The 20,000-nt window shown below is 42.8% G+C and overlaps 1 protein-coding gene across 1 annotated transcript in view; it reads left to right on the forward strand.

Annotated features, from left to right (window-relative positions):
• The window catches only part of SelT (selenoprotein T), a 60,843-nt gene that overhangs the window by 38,823 nt on the left and 2,020 nt on the right, over window positions 1-20,000 (forward strand). The window contains exons 3-5 of the mRNA XM_080273527.1: window positions 1-157; window positions 17,195-17,323; window positions 19,594-20,000. The exon at window positions 1-157 is cut by the window's left edge and continues 39 nt beyond it; the exon at window positions 19,594-20,000 is cut by the window's right edge and continues 2,020 nt beyond it. Of these exons, the coding sequence (XP_080129653.1) occupies window positions 1-157; window positions 17,195-17,316 (279 nt within the window). The 3' untranslated portion in view covers window positions 17,317-17,323; window positions 19,594-20,000. The remainder of the gene's footprint in view (window positions 158-17,194; window positions 17,324-19,593) is intronic.

The following is a 20,000-nucleotide window of genomic DNA, read 5'->3' on the forward strand; positions in this document are numbered from 1 at the left end:
AACTTCAATGCATGGGAGTGGCTTGGACAGGACACCCCCAGCTGGTGGTCATGGCTTACCTCAAACAAAATCTATGCTTGTATGATGCTTTTCTTCCTGGGCAATGCCATCGAGGGCCAGCTAATCTCGACAGGCGCCTTTGAGATATCATTTAATGGTAAGGAAGAGCATTGATTTTTTTTTTTTTTTTTCCTTTTATGATTTACTCTCCAGTTGCATATAATGCACCATATTTACAATGTGAAGCATCTAGAATGTGACTCACTGATGACAGAACCCAAGAAAACAGGATTATGCAAATTCATACCAGAGAGTGCAGTCTGACAGTAAGACTGGATCCAGCCTTGATGAGTACAAGAATTACACAATGTACCCCACACACAGCACTACACAACTGTCAACCATAGCTAATAAGCGAGCACATGAGAGATTCATCTCATCTGTGACGTATGAGCTTGCTAGTGAGCAGCTGTAAGACATTAGTGTTGTTGAACAGGGAGTGATGTTGGTGGGCGAGTCTTGGAGGGAGACTTGTATGGGAAGGAAAACTTTTTATCAGGCTGTGCGCATAGAATGATCATTCTAGCCTATAATAGTGATGTTTGGTAGGCTTTTGGTAACTGGAGGGTTGTTATGGGGGTGATGTTATAGGCTGAAGGGTCAGGAGGACATTGAGCTTGAGATTAGGTTAAATAAGTATTCCATAAGGTTAATAACCTTCCAGTAGCAGTGAAGTAATGTATTTTCATGCACCCAAGGCCAGTCCTGGGACCATTTTTTCAAAGTTCGACAGTCTTTTTTCTTTTTCTTGTGGATGTGATGAGAATCATCCAGCACACCTGGCACTGTGTTTTTTAGCTTCCTAAACCCATCATGTGATTTGCAGAAGAATTCATAAAATTACTGCTCATGTACCCTTAACATGGAAACATTCAGACAAAAACATCCGAAGTAAATAGCCTACCTGACTCCTGAGTGCTTGGGATGGTAGAGTAGGGTTGTGTAAACATACCAGTGACCTCTGTTCCCTTCCTATAGTTGTTTGTGCTAATTTGCTGTCACTGCCACTGGTCATTTGATGCTGGCAGCTAGTAAAGGGTTAAAACTTACAGTACTATGCAAAAAGCTCATAATATGATGGATGTCAGGTATGAAAGTCACACATTATGTGGGACTTGACTGTATTTTGTAATGGTGATATTACTAATTCTGAAGCATGGGGGAGAGATAGTAGTAGAATGGATGTGGAAGATGTACAGATTGGCCTGGGAGGAAGGTAGAGTCCCGGAGGATTGGAAGTCAGGTATAATTATTCCCTTGTACAAAGGAAAAGGGGAAAAAGAAGTGTGTGGTAATCATAGGGGCATTTGTCTTCTTAGTATAATAGGAAAAGTGAATGGTAGGATACTTATTGACAGAGTTAGAGAAAGAACAGAGAAATTAGTTGGAGAAGAACAGGGAGGCTTTAGGAAGGGAAGAGGTTGTGTAGATCAGATATTCATTCTTAGATCTTTAGTGGAAAAGTTTCTAGAGAAGGGAAAGAAGTTGTATGCGGCTTTCATGGATTTGGAGAAAGCATATGACAGGGTGGATAGACAAGGATTGTGGAAAGTGTTAAGAATATATGGAGTAGATGGGAAGTTGTTGAATGCTGTGAAGAGTATGTACGATGGTGCGAAGGCTGCAGTGTGTGTGGATGGTGAACTAAGTGAATTTTTCTCTTTGAAAGTTGGGTTGAAACAGGGATGTGTCATGTCTCCATGGTTGTTCAATCTGTACATGGATGGGGTAATAAAAGAGGTACAAGGTAGGGTAGTGGATGTTGGAGTGGCCCTGGTGAGAGAGGATAGTGTTTGGAAACTCCCTGTACTGTTGTTTGCAGATGATACTGTGTTGTTGAGTGAAGATGAAGGGGAGCTGCAAGGCTTGATGGATGAGTTTGGGAGAGTGTGTAAGAAACGGAATCTAAAGGTGAATGTAGGGAAGAGTAAAGTGATGGTCTTTGAGAGAGGTGAAGTCAGTGAATGTGCAGCGAGGTTGGATGGTGAGGAATTGGAAAATGTGAGTACGTTTAAGTACTTGGGTAGTGTGATGAGTAAGGATGGAGGTTTGGAGGGTGAAGTGCTTGAAAGGGTACAGCAGGGAAGAAAGGTTGCTGGTTCTTTGAAAGCTTGTGATAAAAAACAGGGAAGTGAGCATGGAAGTGAAAAAGTTACTACATGACAGTATTGTGATACCAACTCTAACGTACGGAAGTGAAGCTTGGATGTTGTTGGAAGGACACAAGTCAAGAGTGAGAGCAGTGGAAATGAGTTATTTAAGAGGAGCCTGTGGAGTCACATGGAGAGACAGGCTGACGAATGAGGATATAAAGGAGCATTGTGGTGTTGATGTGGATGTGATAGGAAGCGTTATGAGGAACACACTGAGGTGGTTTGGCCATGTGGAGAGGATGGAGGGTGAAAGACTGACGAAGAGAGTGTATGTGAGTGAGGTGGAGGGGGGAAGAGGGAGGGGGAAGCCGTGGATGAGATGGAGGGATGGGGTGGAGAGGTATATGAGAGAGGAGGGGGTGAGTTGGGAGCAGGGCAGTGAAATGGCGGGGGACAGGGCGACTTGGAGGCAATTTGTTTGTGGCCACCCCAAACAGGATTGAGGCGTCTGGCAATAGATATATATATATATATATATACAGTAACCCCTCCAATATCCGGATCAATAGAGCCATAGGCAGGTCCGGATAGTGGTCCTGTCCGGATATTGGGCCCCAGCTTATGGACTTGTACTTATGGACCCTAACTCTGAAAAACACCTATACAACTCCCTCTGGACATGCATAGCACCTATTTAAGACCCAAATCACACCAATAAGGGACTTAAAAGACTGAAATAAATGCAAAAGAACCATAAAATGAGGTTTTAGAGGTGAGTTTATACAATATTAAACATTCTGGGTACTTACAAGTCCCTTGCTCTTGGACTGGTTTGAACCGCCAGTTTGCAGTCCACAGTTAATCCTCTGCACTCTAAATTCTAATTTCTTAACACTGCACAACACTGTAAATTCCTGTGTGTTCTAGTGGCAAGGTATTGCAGTTTATTCACTGTTTATTCACAAAAAACAAGCACCTGTGGCTTGCACTGTTATGAGTATCTGCTCTCCATCGGAGTTAAGCTGTGACTGTTGATGTTGGTGGGGTAACAGAGTTGCCAGATCGCAACAGCCACATTACCAATCTCCTCAACTTTCATTGTCAAATATAACTTTTCATTACCAAATTCAGAAAAGCTAGCATATATTCTTCACTAATTATATATACAAGTGGGAAATACATGTAATCACTCTCATAACTAACACCATGTTGATTATTTTCACACTATGTAGGGTAGCAGATTAATCAGAGAGAGCAAACAATCCACCATCTCCATCCTGTGTATCCTCATACATGTGAAAAATCCATTTGGTAATGCATTATTCTAATGCATTACCAAACGAATTTTTCATTACCAAATTGGCCCACACTTGGTAATGAAAAATACCAAATGGCAACCTGACAGGGGAGGGGGGAGGGGGAGGAAGGAAGGGGTGAAGGGACCATGGTGTAACGGCTGTTTGGCGCCAGGCGGGAATTTCAAATTATGGGAGGGAAAAAAGTCAGATTTTTTTCGAATTTTTTGCGGTTTTTGGCCCATTTTGGGAATATTGGATCCCAGGAGGATTATGTCCGGTTAGTGGGGATGTTCGGATATTGGGCGTTCGGATATTAGAGGGATTTGTGTATATATATATATACTCTCATGGTCATAAATAATCACCTATTCTCTGGTATCCTGTGCCTCAGGCTGGCTCCTTTATGCGTGGCAAGTCACACTGGAGTAAGAGGGGCTGGAGGGGGGGAGAGAAGGGAACGTGGGTGGTGGGACGAGTGATGGTACAAGGGTGGAGTGAGGGAGGGGAGGTAGAGGAGGGAGAACGAAATGCAAAGTGGTGGTCACATAATTTGTCTGTTTTCTTTCATTCAGGTCGTGATATAACAGAGTTAATATTAGGTAGATAATTCTGCATTACAGCATGTATAACGGCATCAGATAACAAGCTTTAGATAGGTGGTGATATCAAGGGCTGGCTTTTGAAAGAACTCTACTGACGTGACAGATCAAACAATAGTATGGAGCCAGATATTTGTGTTTATCCGTGTATTTTTGACTTTAGACACAGAATGGAATCTGGCTGGCTGACTTCCGTAATCTTTTTATAAGAAACGTCCTCTACCCTAATTAAATTTTGGAACTTAATATCATATGCAACCTGTGACATGGCTGTGTCCCTTTTAAATATGATCATTCTTTTGCTATATACTCCCTCAATAGTCACCATCATGTCAAATATATTATGGTGTCTCTACTGTATATGAAAAGGCTATATAAAATAATTGTTCATAAAAGGTAAATACATTATTTTGACGTTTGTGCACTTGGGTGGATATAATAACGATATCTCATAATCTGTTAGAAGGAATATGAAACAAAATCCAACCCAAACTCCCAAAATGTATCTATGTCAATGTTTACCGACATTGGTCTAGCCAAAGCAGCCAGGAAAGCCTTAGTAGGTAGTCCAGTGGCTTCCTGCCTTAATAACCTCTTGCAGTCTTTGCAGCACCGAGGAAACAGTGTTGATGATGGTTTGCTGGTTTTGTCTGAACAACTCCCACTCGTCCTTGATGTGCTGGAGGAGGCAGACCCGTGTCCTTTCGTTCTCTGGCTCCCACGCGTTGACAACCTGGCCCCACACAGTCTCCATGGTTCTGCATTAATGTTTGATCTGTCACATCAGTATATTTCTCTCAAGAGCCAGCCCTTGGTATCACCACCTCTCTAAAGGTTGTTATCTGGCACTGCTATACAAGGTGTAATGCAGCACTGTCTACCAAATAATAACTCCTGTATATCATGCCCTGAATGAAAGAGACAAATAATGTGACCACCACTTCGCATATCATTCCCCTTCTCCTACCTACCCTCCCTCCCCTCCTTCAATCTACCCCTGCACCATCACTCATCCCCCCACCCACCATCCCTTCTCTCTCTGGCCCCTCCCTCTCTGCCCCTCTTACTCCAGTGTGACTGAGCCAGCCTGAGGCACGGGGAACCAGAGGATAGGTGATTATTTATGACCACACACACACACACACACACACACACACTGAATTTTCAATATACGAATTGGATAGGGACCAAGAAAACCTTTCATAATCCAAAATTTCGTGTATCAGAACGCTTTTCCCCCATTGAAATATACAAAGAGATGGGGGGATGCATCCCAAGACCCCCTTGGACCCCCCACCTAAACTTTACCCCACCTATTTTGAAGTAAGCAATACCTGTTCTACAGCTGAGGGTCCTCGTGGCCTGGCAGGCAGATGAAGATGCAGAGGAGGAGGTGGCCATTTTCTTGTACAGTACATCGTCTTTTTCTTCGTCACAGTCCCAAAAGTGGAAACTGCAAGGCCTAAAGCACGCCCAATCTCTGCAACTTCCTGCCTTTCCTTGTGGCGTCACTACTGTGACACCCGTTACATAAGTACCATACCGCTGGGCGTCACTTCTGTGATCCAGGGATTTTTTAAATTGCTCGGGCTTTCAAGTGCAGTCTTGTGTCATTTATCAGTACTGCCAGTGTGTAGGTATAGGCAGCGCTGCTAATACCTCTAGTACTCGCGTCCAGTGTTACCATTTTAGCCATGTTTCTGTGTTTGCCTCACCTCCCCACATCTCCTCCCTTGCCCCCTCCCCTGCCTAGCTACAGCCTGGCTGTGCAATGCAACTCCCGGCTGGTTTTTTCCATTCACTTTTTCCATTGAAATGTGCCCTATGCCCTATTCTCATACTAAAAAATATACAGGGTGTCCCAGGAGGTAAGGCAAAAACTTTGAGAAATGACAGATGAGGGAATTCTGAGCAAAAAATGTTATATGAACATGTGTCCAAATCTCAACCGTTACGGAGCTACAATATTATTACTGACAACCTTATGGGCGAAAATGGTCTCCTTCATAATTCATCCATAAGGTCATCAGTAATTGTAGCTCCGTAACGGTTGAGATTTGGACACATGCTCATATAACATTTTTTCCTTAGAATTCGCTCCTCTATCATTTCCCAAAGTTTTTGACTTACCTTCCGGGACACCCTGTACATAAAAAAAAAAAAAAAGGGAAAGGGCTAATTGATACTGCCATTGGCCATGAAGTAGGTAATTTATCACCTGGCAACACCCCACGTGCACTTGGTCGCTAATTTTCCCCGTTCATTACCCATTGAAATGTCCCTTATGACCTATTCTCATACTGAAAAATGTATAAAAAAAAGGGAGGGGGGAAGGCTAAGTGCTACTTCCAATGACCTGGAAGTAGCTAATTTATCGTGTATTGTCTAGATTTCCTGCTATCCCAACAGGAGGGGCATGGCGCGGCCCAGCCATCCCCACGGTTAAGGGGTTAAACCATCATTTGAATTTACTTGCTACTATCTGGACATAAAAGTCCTCAAGAACTTCGGCTGGCCAACTGACATGTTCCACAATTTGGTATCCTGGCCACTGGGCTCGAGCTGTGAGCAGGAAGTAGTCCGTAACCCACAACCAGAGCTAAAATGTCCATCCGCTCCTGTACTGAATGGTCAAAGCCACGTGCTCATCTGATCACTCCCAACGAACCTCCAGCACTCGAGTAATGTGACTGTAACCCACTAGCAGTATCAAAACGTCTGTACACATCCATGCTGAATGTCCAGTGTCACGCAGCCACCTGGCTAAGTCTTTCCCAACTGCCACCACCATTGAACATAGACTAGAAGCCACAAGCATGTGTTCGGTGACAGCGGCCGTCTGCGTCACTACCAAACGTCCAATGTCCGAGTTGAGTCTTTCCCATCCACCACCACCATCGAACACAGACCACAAGCCACGAGTACATATTCGATGACAGCGGCCGTCTGCCTCTCTACCAAACATCGAAAGTCCCCCGGTCACCATGAGTTGTGTTTCCGCATGGCTACTTGGCGTCTAACAGACTGCAAGCCACGAGTAAATGTACGGTAAAAACACCCATCTGCCTGTTGACAGGAGGAGGAGAATCCTGCCCACAGCCTTGCTTTTCCCCCCCACCCGTCCCTCCTCCATACCCTCCTGGCTCCCCCCTCACTCCCTCAGTCCCTACCCTCTTCCTTGGTGATAACACTGACTCATGAATTTTCACATTTTTTTGCGACTTAACTATTACTGGTATTATTGAAATTCCGTGAAATACACAAGAAAGCTCATGAAATTCTGATTCTAGACATATGCTTAATTCTTGGAAGGTGCTGACAAAATTTTGCACTAGGATGGTGGGAAGTCATATGAAGGTAAGTTTTACTCCTGAAAACTTTATACTCTTTGCATTTCTGTACTTTTACTTAAAAGTTTTATGTGTTTTTATTAGCTTATCTTATAGTATAAACACCAGCAAAGATGGTGGTATCCCATTTATACCAATATAACCAATTTCCAGTGGCATCTTTGTCTGTGGAATTTTTTTTGAACCTTGGGAGCAATCACTTGCCAAAGATAACTAATTTTCAAACTGTCTTCAGGTTTTTTGTGGATTTTTGTTGGTTATGCATTGTTTTCTTGATGTTTAGCATTATTATGGATGATCCTATATGTGTTTTGATGTCTCAATATGCCTGATTGACCAGAAAACAGGGCCAAAATTAGGAGGGTAATGTACATACAGTAGGATATAGGTTGGGTGTTTTTTTTTTTTTTTACTCTGGATATTCCAATGTGTGTTTTGATGTCAAAATATGGCAGATTGACCTGAAAACAGTGCCAAAATTAGGAGGGGTTATGTACATAGTCGTGTATAGGTCTTTTTTTTTTTTTTTTTTTTTTTTTTTTTTTTTTTTAATGGTTTTCTTGGTGTTTAGCATTACTTTGGATATTCCTAAGTGTGTCTTGATGTTTAAATATGGCAGATTGACCTGAAAACAGTGCCAAAATTAGGAGGGGTATTGTACATATAGTAGTGTGTAGGTAGGGTGTTTTTTGGTTTTCAGTGTTTGTCTGCATGATTTTCTTGGTGTTTAACATTACTTTGGATATTCCTTTGTGTGTTTTGATGTCTAAATATGCCTGAATGACCAGAAAACATTGCCATATTAAGCATAGGTACTGTACAAATAGATTAGGTACCTTATAGGTTGGAGGTTGGGTATAGGTATGGTCTGTGTATGGTAGGGGAATAGTGTTCATTATCCAGATGTTACCACTACCTGTACACGCTTTTGGCTCTATAATGTCCAGATAAATGAGGGATTACTGTATTCATCATCATCATCATCATCATCAGGACCTTCTTTCCCACCCTAGGGCAGGGTATGGAGTAGCAGTGTCCAATCAACCCAAATTTGCCCAATCCAGTGGGCCACGCTTCCATTCACTCATCATTCAAGCCCCCAGAATCCTGGCTCTATCGGATACGCCAAAAACATTCACCACGTTCTGTAGCTTCACATAAACATATCCGATTGAGTCAATCCGGACACTGCCACGTTAAAAAGGGGTGCCAAATCCCTGATCATGCACTTCTCCATACAGCATTCATCCAGCCAGCTCAGTTTCTTGTCAGTTCCTTAGCCTCACTGACTTCCAAACCTCTGTTCTTCACACACTCATCCACCATATCTCTCCACCTTCTCCTTGGCCTACCTCACCTCCTCCCTCCTTCAGATTCACTCAGATATACGGTACCTTTTTCACCACTCTGTTATTATCCATTCTTTCCACATAACCATACCATCTCAGTACACTCTCTTTGATTCTGGTGTCCACCTACTTCCTCACTCCCTGTCTTTTACAAATCACATTATTTCGTATCCTATCCACCCTCTGTACTCCACATACATTCCTCAGCAGTCCCGTCTCCGCTGCTCTTACTTTTGACATTTCATTTTCATGCCACACCATAGTGTCACATCCATATGTTAAAGTTGGCACTAACACTCCTTCATGTAAGCTGCAACACTCGAGCTTCTGTATCTTATAAAGGCCTTCATTGCACCAGGTACTTTTCTTCCTTGTGTCACTCTACTTTCTACTTCATTTGCACATTTTCCTCTCTTTTCTATCACTTTACCCATGTATTTGAACTCCTAGCAATTCCAGTCTCTCTCCATTCACTGTAACATCGCACTACATAAGAGATGTAGTGGTATCAGAGGTAGACTGCGAAATAATGCTGATTTTATATATACGGCGTGTCGGGGTGAGCAGGTGGAGATTGTCAGCCGTGAAAGGATTGAACTTGCTGGTGAATCTCTTGAGTGTGTGGAAGAGTTTTGTTGTGTGGGAGACATGTTGTGTGCTGGAGGTGGGGCTAGAGCTAGCTCTGTGGCTAGGGTGAGAAGTGGTTGGAAGAAGTTCAGGGAGCTCTTGCCTCTCCTGACATTGAGAGGACTCTCCTTACATGCTAAGGGGTCTTTGTATGCAGCATGTGTTAGGAGCGTAATGCTGTATGGTGGTGAGACCTGGGCAGTGAAGGAGGAGGATATTCGCCGGCTCAGACGTACAGAAGTGTCAATGATTAGGTGGATGTGCAGTGCATCCCTGCGTCCAAGGCCTGGAGGGGCTGGGTTTACGATGGGAGAGTTGAGAGGTAGGATGGGACTGGAGTGTATTGGTGTTGTGATGAGGAGAGGTAGATTGAGATGATTTGGACATGTGGAGAGGATAGGGGATTATAATTGGGTGAGGAAGGTGAGAAGTGTTAATATTGGGGGTGGGGTTATGAGGGGTAGACCGAGAGAGACATGGGACGAGGTCATTAAGTGTGACTTCAGGGTTAAGGGACTGAACAGGGAGGCTGCAATGGATCGTGCAGCGTGGAGAGCTGCCGTTAGGTGACCAAGGCTGACACATGCAAGCATGTTGGAGCCTTTAAAAACAAAAACAAAAACGATACGGAGTAAACTTAACTCTTTTCTGCATTTACACTCAAGGCATGACACTGACAGACCTCAACAAAACTCTGCACTAGCCTACCAAGTTCTTGTCCTGTATTTGCAAGCAGTACTGCATCATCAGCATACAACAAATTTGAGATATACCATCCATCACCATTCATTACCAATGCCATCCCTTACTCCATTACTCGTGTTTTTACTTTTCTTATCACCCCATTCATATATATATATTGAACAACCATGGGAACATCACACAACCTTGTCGCATGCCCACACTGATCGTGAACCATTTGCTAGATGCTGATTAACCCATACGCATGCTTCACTACCATAAAAAAAAACTCGATGGCACCTTGCAGCTTACCATCTACACCGTACATGCGCAAAACTTTCCACAATCCTTCTCTGTGCACTTTGTCGTATACTTTTTACAGATCCACAAATACTATAAACATCTTATGGTCCTTCTCACAAGCCTCCTCTGCTATCTGTCTCACGGCAAATATTTGATCCACACATCCTCTGCCACTCTAAAGCCACCCTGTCCATCACTCACTATGACTTCTGATATCTCTTTTACTTTGTCTATAATATTTCTTCCATATACCTTCCCTACCTCACTCATTACTGTATATACAGTAAAAGTCCTGTAATCCGAATGGCAGGGAACCGAGAGTCTTTCGTACTTGTTTTTTTTTTTTTTAACTATTGGGAGGGACCTCTGGAAGCATTTGAAATACTGTATATACACTCACTATCACTAATTTCTGCCCAGGCGTGCCCCCTTCCCTACCCCTGTATACCCAGGGAAGAGGGGAGGGGGGGAGGACGAAACAAGCTCCACCCGCCTCTACCCAAGCTTCCAACCCTCCCCCATACTCCTACCCTACCCCAACCCCACCTGTCATTCTTAAGTGGCAGTTGCATCTCAAGCTGATTTCATGCTTAACACTCTTGGTCCCACTACTGATACAAACCTAGAATATGTTAACCCTCTCACGCACGATGAGTTTCAGTAAGTTTTCCGGCGCACGACTTTATCTGCAAAGCCGCCCGGCCCGGCTGCATGCGCGTGGCAAATAACACGTATTCTCTCCTTATTTTCGCCACCCAAACATCAATATACTGCCATGAAACCTATGTCATCTTATTCGTCGATGTTTGGTCTAGCTGATAAGCACCAAAAAAAAACAGGAAAACACGAATAAAACAACATTAGGCGGCCGTGAATAAAATTTCGCTATGCCACGTTCACTTCCCAACATCACCATTCGAGTGTTTTCCATCATACAGGAAAATGTTATTAGAAGTTTTGTTAGAGAATTTCTTCAGCTTTCTAAAGAGACAAATCCGGTGTTCATACGATTTGTAGTTTTTGAGAAAATAGCCAAAAACTGAAAGCCATTTTTGAAAAAAATCAAGGAGCTCTAATATGGAAATTTTCTCGCAGATGTTATGTTTTTATTGCATAATATTATGCAGAATTTCACCAGCTTTCTAATGAGCGCCTCTTGGTTTCCATACGCCTCATAGTTCTCGAGTAAATCGCCAAAAACGACTGGGAACTCACGTCCGTAGTCACTTTCGTGATGTGCGCACAGCATATGCAATATTCCCGCCTACGTAACAACGAATTCTTATCATAGATGTTATGTTGTGTACATACGTAGAATTTCTATCTATCTATCTATTGCCAGACGCCTCAATCCTGTTTAGGGTGGCCACAAACAAATCGCCTCCAAGTCGCCCTGTCCTCCGCCATTTCACTGCCCTGCTCCCAACTCACACCCCCCTCTTTCATATACCTCTCCACCCCATCCCTCCATCACATCCTCGGCCTCCCCCTCCCTCTTCCCCCCTCCACCTCACTCACATACGCTCTCTTCATCAGTCTTTCACCCTCCATCCTCTCCACATGGCCAAACCACCTCAGTGTGTTCCTCATAACGCTTCCTATCACATCCACATCCACACCACAACGTTCCTTTATATCCTCATTTGTCAGCCTGTCTCTCCATGTGACTCCACAGGCTCCTCTTAAATAACTCATTTCCACTGCTCTCACTCTTGACTTGTGTCCTTCCAACAACGTCCAAGCTTCACTTCCGTACATTAGAGTTGGTATCACAATACTGTCATGTAGTAACTTTTTCACTTCCATGCTCACTTCCCTGTTTCTTATCACTGCTTTCAAAGAACCAGCAACCTTTCTTCCCTGCTGTACCCTTTCAAGCACTTCACCCTCCAAACCTCCATCCTTACTCATCACACTACCCAAGTACTTAAACGTACTCACATTTTCCAATTCCTCACCATCCAACCTCGCTGTACATTCACTGACTTCACCTCTCACAAAGACCATCACTTTACTCTTCCCTACATTCACCTTTAGATTCTGTTTCATACACACTCTCCCAAACTCATCCACCAAGCAGCTCCCCTTTGTCTTCACTCAACAACACAGTATCATCTGCAAACAACAGTACAGGGAGTTTCCAAACACTATACCCTCTCACCAGGGCCACTCCAACATCCACTACCCTACCTTGTACCTCTTTTATTACCCCATCCATGTACAGATTGAACAACCATGGAGACATGACACATCCCTGTTTCAACCCAACTTTCAAAGAGAAAAATTCACTTAGTTCACCATCAACACACACTGCAGCCTTCGCACCATCGTACATACTCTTCACAGCATTCAGCAGCTTCCCATCTACTCCATATATTCTTAACACTTTCCACAATCCTTGTCTATCCACCCTGTCATATGCTTTCTCCAAATCCATGAAAGCTGCATACAACTTCTTTCCCTTCTCTAGAAACTTTTCCACTAAAGATCTAAGAATGAATGTCTGATCTACACAACCTCTTCCCTTCCTAAAGCCTCCCTGTTCTTCTCCAACTAATTTCTCTGTTCTTTCTCTAACTCTGTCAATAAGTATCCTACCATACACTTTTCCTATTATGCTAAGAAGACAAATGCCCCTATGATTACCACACACTTCTTTTTCCCCTTTTCCTTTGTACAAGGGAATAATTATACCTGACTTCCAATACTCCGGGACTCTACCTTCCTCCCAGGCCAATCTGCACATCTTCCACATCCATTCTACTACTATCTCTCCCCCATGCTTCAGCATTTCACCACACTCCATCAATTCCTGGGGCCTTCCCCGATTTAACTTTCTTCATTGCTTCCACAACTTCTATCCTACTGATTTCTTCCTGTCTTCTCTCCTCCCTCCTTCTCCCAGCCATTCCCCAGCCACTTATACTCGCATTACTTCCATCCTCTATGTTCAACAATTCCTTAAAGTGTTCTCTCCATCTGCTCACTTTTTCTCCCTTCTCCACTAGTAATCTACCATTTTTATCTTTCACTCCCCTGCTAACTTCACTTCCACCCTGTCTTACTCTTTTCACCTCTCTCCAGAACATTTTCTTACAGTCCCTCCACTTTACACTCAAATTCCTTCCAAATTCCTCATCCACTCTCTTCTTACTCTCTCTTACTAATCTTTTCACCTCTCTCTTTCTTTCTACATATAACACTCTCTTCCGCCTCTCAACTTCTTCCACGCCCCTATTTCTCATCCATTCATTGTATGCTTTCTTCTTTTGTGTCACAGCCTGTCTCACCTCTTCAGTCCACCATGCTGTTCCTTGCACCCCCCTCCATCTTCTCTTCCTTCCACACACCACATCACATGCTGCACATATTTCTTCTGTAAATATCCTACACACACCTTCCACGTCTCCCACCTGCTCTTTATCATGGTTCTTATAGGAAATCGATACGTCCAATAGTTTTCGAGTACTGTAATTGGCCGACAAAGTGAGATTACCCCTCCGAGCGCTTTCGACTTTACCGAAAGTCTGTTCCCCCAACTTTCCCAACAGAAAATGCTCCCAGAGGCTTATATTCTGCAAATGAACCTACGTAGAATTTACTGCTCTTTATCATGGTTCTTCCGGGAAATCGATACGTCCAATAGTTTTGGAGTAATTGGACGACAAACGTAGAATACTCTTCCCCACCCGCACACAAGATAAAAAACACTCTTTCCTTACCTCACCCACGGCTACATATTTTCGCTCATTACGTTTTATTATTTTCTTTTTTTACTCAAAATATACACGTAAAATATCATAAGGTTTTTTATAGTGCTGTCAGAAACTCGACATTACTAGTCTTTTTGCCAGGTTCTGACAAAGAAGCTGAACTTTCTTCCATCTCATATGTGTGTATGTAAAAAACATTATTTATTTGTATAAAAAATATTGAACTACAGAAATAGGTCAATATACAGATCAACAAAATATGGATAACTCACTTCCTCCAGAGGTGTTGAGATGCTGGCAGTAGCTTGAAGATGAGGAGTTATGTAGTGTGTGAGCGTGTGCGTGTGGGTGTGGGTGAGTGTGTGTGCGTATGTGTGTGTGGCGTATTTTCTTCTCTCCTTGCGATACATTTGCCTAAAACACATGCAATCCACACAATAGATTTCTCCATGAACATTCGCTGCACAACATACGTATGTATATGTGGCTGTGGCATATTTCTTGTCTCTGACACCTGCACTTTGTTTTAGCAAAGTCAGTGAATGCATGAAATATTTCTCGGTGAACACTCACTGCGACTCTATTGTATTGGCACACACCACACTCCTTCTTGAACACCTGCAGCATGTTGGACATACTGTATATTTCACACAATTCCATACGCATTTTCGCTATCAGAATCACAATAATTCCATCACTAAACACCTCTAATTCTTCCTTCCTGACTATAAAAACTGTATGTGATGCCTGCCCCGTTCCACACTATGGTACCATAATTTCACCAAACCAGCCACAATATCTTTCACACAAAATGCACTTTAGGCATTGGCTTCATTATATACGTATTTGTAATCACGCCATGGGCCTTGGGGAGGGTGAGAGGTGAAACCCTGCAACAGTGAACACGCATCGGGTCGTAGGCCTAACGATTCATAACGGACACAATTCCTTTTCGTGGCATATATCTATGTTCCATCAACAATATCACATACAAATATGCTCATAAATATTGCATTATCACACTGAGTCCATAGGGGCTTCGGCTCAGGAAGGAGGGGGAGAATTAGTAGGAGTTTAAAGGGACTGAAGACACAACGCAACTCACTGCCTGGGTGCTTGGAAGAGACTGAGGTATACTGCTATGTGCTGGGCCCAATGAGGCAGCTCAGTGTTGCCAATGCCTTACCATTGGAAAGCGCTATACTTGCTACAATTCGTCAAAATTTGACACGATTTCGCTAGAAACTTAATTTTTGGCTAATTTTTTTGTGCTTAGGAACGTGATTCGAGTGACTGAACAAATTGAGAAAATCCACATGTCATGCGAATCGCGTGACTGTGCCTGAGAGGGTTAAATGTATATAACATAATTATCAACATGCTGCAACAAGAAATTAATGCATTATGATGTTGACAGTAAAACAAAAAACTTTAACAATGGCCACCCCAGGCCTCATGTGTTGGGTGCGCACACACACACACACACACACACACACACACACACACACACACACACACACACACACACACACACACACACACACACACACACACAACGCATGAGGCCTGGGATGGCCATTGTTAACGTTATTGTTTCACTGTCAACGTTAAAATGCATTAATTTCTTGCTGCTGTGTGTTCTTAGTTATATTATATACTTTGTAGTACTGAGTGACAAGTCAAATGGTTTCCTGTACACCAGGGAACCATTTACTATGCTGGGTGGTAACCATATAACCATATTTTGGCATCTGGTGGTTTAGTGTGTAATTACAGCACTCCAGTCGGATTGAGCTGGTGAAGGTTTGTATCCAAGGGGTGGCTGGGGTTTATTGCTCGCATAATGCCACTCAGGGATGAGTGAGGCTGGTCACTTTTATCTTAAATGTCAGGACCAGCTTGCCTAGCCTTGGGCTTCTAGCACCTCGTGGGGCAACATAGGATTAGATGATGAATGGATGGATGTAGTATCCTAGTGTTTTATGTTTGTGTATTAGTAATGTGACTGTGAGGTTAGCTTGAGATGTAACCGCCATTTGAGAATGACAAGTCGGGGTTTGGGTTTTACTTTTTCCATGGGAATAAAAGCTTTTCTTAGTTGTTAACACTTTCAGGGTTGGAACTGCTAGCGTAGAGTTCTGATATGAAATGAGGAGTGAGGAATTTTATAAATTAATGCCTATAAGCACAGTGAGTCAAAACAACAACTGAGGCAGGAAGCAGCAGATATGGGGTGTGGGTTGACTCAGGTCCAGGCCAATTAGCGATCGACAAAAGTACAATGCGCGAGTTGTAAACAAACATTGCCATCTGGAAATCCAATACCTAAACGCACCCACTTCCCACTCAGTTTCTTCCACGCAATTGAGTGATATTATTGTGTTACTGAATAATTAAGGGAGAAATTAAATGCTCGTGTTATTGTAAGATCGTTGCCTCCCTTTGTCATAAATCACGACAACTGTATCGCATACTGCACCATTTGTTGAGCACTTGCACTGTTATTTGGGAATAGAATTGGTGTTTTTGTGGCTTTTCAAGCACAAAATTGAATGAAAGGCAGATGATCACAGTGACTATAAACACTGTGCTGCCATCTTGCTTCAGTCAGCAAACCGGAGGCCCCATCATGGGGAAACTGGGAACATAAGGTTGACATGATTTCCAAGTCACAGGTTCTAGTGTTTCACACGAAAAGGTATCACTTCACTTAATTTTGCACACTACACTATTTGTTAAGCACTTGCACTGTTTTCTGGTGATAGCAATGGTATTTCAGTGGCCCTGCATGCACAAAGTAGGATGAAAGGCAGATGATCATATAATGAACGTAAACACTGGGTGACCATCTTGGCTCTGACAGCTGACTGTCAGCTTGTATGCATCATCATGTCTGCACGAGCATCATGGAGGTGGCCGTTGAAAAATATCATTCAAGTGAAATCGCTACCAATTTTTTATCGGTATTTTCTGAAAAGGGTATAACTTTTTAATGATTGTTCTAGTGCTTTATCACTTAAGGAATACACTGGTTTTATAGTGAGACTGAACTGTGTTTTTTTTTTTTGTTTGTTTTTTTTGAGCCCAAACTTTTATTTAATTCTCAATCCCTCTCTGCCAGACATGCCAGTGTGGTCTAAACTAGAGACAGGCCGCATTCCTCAGCCCCCAGAACTTTTCCAAATAATTGACAACCATGTACGCTTCAACCCGAACTCTCACTCTTGGTCTGACAACATCTAACACTCAGGTGAGGGAAACTTCTTGTATATGGTTATTTAGGCATCCAGTAAGCCTTCTTACTATTTTGTTTAGGAAAGTTTGTTACTAAAGGGAATTTCCTGTTATCGTGGTGGTTGGTGGTGGCAACTATCATCTACTCACTTGATTTATTGCTGCCTACTTCTTCCTTCATGTTTAACTTTCTTTTCCTGTGTCTGCCCTCCTCTCTTTCTAGTTCTCTCATCCTTCCTGTCACTTTTTATTACTGTGCTTCTCTTTTCACTTCTGGTGGCTGTACATTGAGTGATCACCCTAATGGTTTCCTGTAACCCATTAAATGATTTACAATGCTGGGTGATAACTATATAGCAAAATAATGGGATGATGTGGAGTGTACCATAGTTTGTGGCATGAAATGCTGCTTTGTGAAAGATGCACCCTAAATTGTGGAAGGGCAATTCTGAGGGAAAAAAATCTCTTAACTAACACAGCAGAAAGCATTGGAACCAAAAACTGTTTTCACTCACATGCACTGTCACCTTTCAGAATCTCCATTAAGTACTGTTCATCAGTCATTTACTTTATTTTTATATATAGTACAGCATTATATGTGAGGCAACCATCATCCACTCACTTGATGTAATGCTGCCTGCTTCTTCTTCCACATTTGTCAATCTTTTTCTGTCTACCCTCTCTTCCAATCTCTCCCATCTTTGCTGTCACTTTTTATTACTCTTCTTTCCTTCTCATGTGGCTTTACATTGAGTGACAAACCTGATGGTTTCCTGTAAGCCAGGAAACCATTTACAGCGCTGGGTGGCAACCACATAACCAACCATACGTATTCCCTACATGTCAACAAGTGGATTGACGAAGGGTTAGTGCCCCTCCCTGTAAAACCAGTAACTCGATTCAAACAGCCACCCCTTACAGAATTATGGCATTTGGATATAGATAGATGGGATAGATACAGATTTTCACTGTTTAGGTCTTATATTTATTAGTAATGAAACTACAGTGAAGTTTGGACATTGTTGGAAGGACACAAGTCAAGAGTGAGAGCAGTGGAAATGAGTTTTTTAAGAGGAGCCTGTGGAGTCACATGGAGAGACAGGCTGATGAATGAGGATATAAAGGAGCGTTGTGGTGTGGATGTGGATGTGATAGGAAGCGTTATGAGGAACACACTGAGGTGGTTTGGCCATGTGGAGAGGATGGAGGGTGAAAGACTGACGAAGAGAGTGTATGTGAGTGAGGTGGAGGGTGGAAGAGGGAGGGGGAGGCCAAGGATGAGATGGAGGGATGGGGTGGAGAGGTATATGAGAGAGGGGGGTGTGAGTTGGGAGCAGGGCAGTGAAATGGCGGGGGACAGGGCGACTTGGAGGCAATTTGTTTGTGGCCACCCCAAAAGGGATTGAGGCATCTGGCAATAGATAGATAGATAGAAACTACAGTATTAGCTGATGAATAGTGCTGAATGAAGATATCAAAAGGTGAGTTCATATTTGTGTGAATGTGACTAAATCAAGCTAAGGTTGTAGTAGGTGTTGGTTAGGAGTCAAAAACTTTTTTTCATTAGACTTGGTCTCCCAAAATTGGGGATGTATTTTAAACAGTGCAGTGTTTTATATGTAGAGAAATAGAGTAGTTATTACAGGATACAGCAAGTGTAAAACATTTGCGGAATATAGCATGCATTATGTTACTGTATAATTGTGGTATAGTAAGTGGGGGCGCTTACCATCCACTCACTCGATGTAGTGCTGCTCTCGTGTGTCTGCCCTTTCCTCTCCTCCCTCCATTCCTTCCTTCCTCTTCTGTCCTTTCCTTCATTCATTCCACATCCTTCTGCCTACAGGTGACTTTACATTCCCTCTTTAGTCTTTCTATCCTTTATTCTTTCCTCTTCCTTCTGCCTGTGGGTGACTCAACACTGAGTGACAAACCAAGTGGGTTCCTGTATACCAGGAAACCATTTACTATGCTGGGTGGTAACATATAACCAAATTATGGCACCTGGTAGTTTAGTGGGTAATTACGGCACTCCAATCAGATTGAGCCGATGAAGATTTATATCCAAGGGGTGGTTGGAGTTATTGCTCACGTAATGCGACTCAGGGATGAGTGAGGCTGGTCACTCTCATCTTAAATGTCAGGACCAATTTTCCTAGCCCCGAGCTCTTATGCCCCTCATGGGGCAATGTAGTATTGGATGATGGATGGATGGGTGGATACATAAAATTACTGAGTCATGCTTGTGGTTTAAAAATAACCATGTTTATCCTTCCTTCACCACAGCCCAGCTATCAGAAAGGGCAACCAAGTCTTCAGCAGCTGTGATGTCACTCCTTTTTCACACCATCAGCATAGTCTAGGGTATTGTTTCTCAAAATTTTTACTATTTTCATGAATAAACTTTTTTATGTACCTCAACAGTCAAAGTTCTTTAATGTGTGGTTATTTATTTTTCATTATTTCATATACTTTTGTTTGATATTGACAAATTGTATCAGAAATTTCTCTTCTGGAAATGTTGTCATGTCTAGTTGTCTGGCCTTATCATTACACTGTTTAATATTTTTGTATTTTATATTCAAAGACTTTGTTCACATCAAAGGCAATCTTATTGTCTCCATGTCCCCCCTCCCTCTCATCTCCTTTCCTTCCCCTCTCCTCTCTCCTCTCCCCATCTGCTGTGTTGTTTG

This window comes from Coenobita brevimanus, chromosome 55 (assembly GCF_032717465.1).
Source record: "Coenobita brevimanus isolate Jiangsu-jjx chromosome 55, ASM3271746v2, whole genome shotgun sequence".
NCBI lineage: Eukaryota > Metazoa > Arthropoda > Malacostraca > Decapoda > Coenobitidae > Coenobita > Coenobita brevimanus.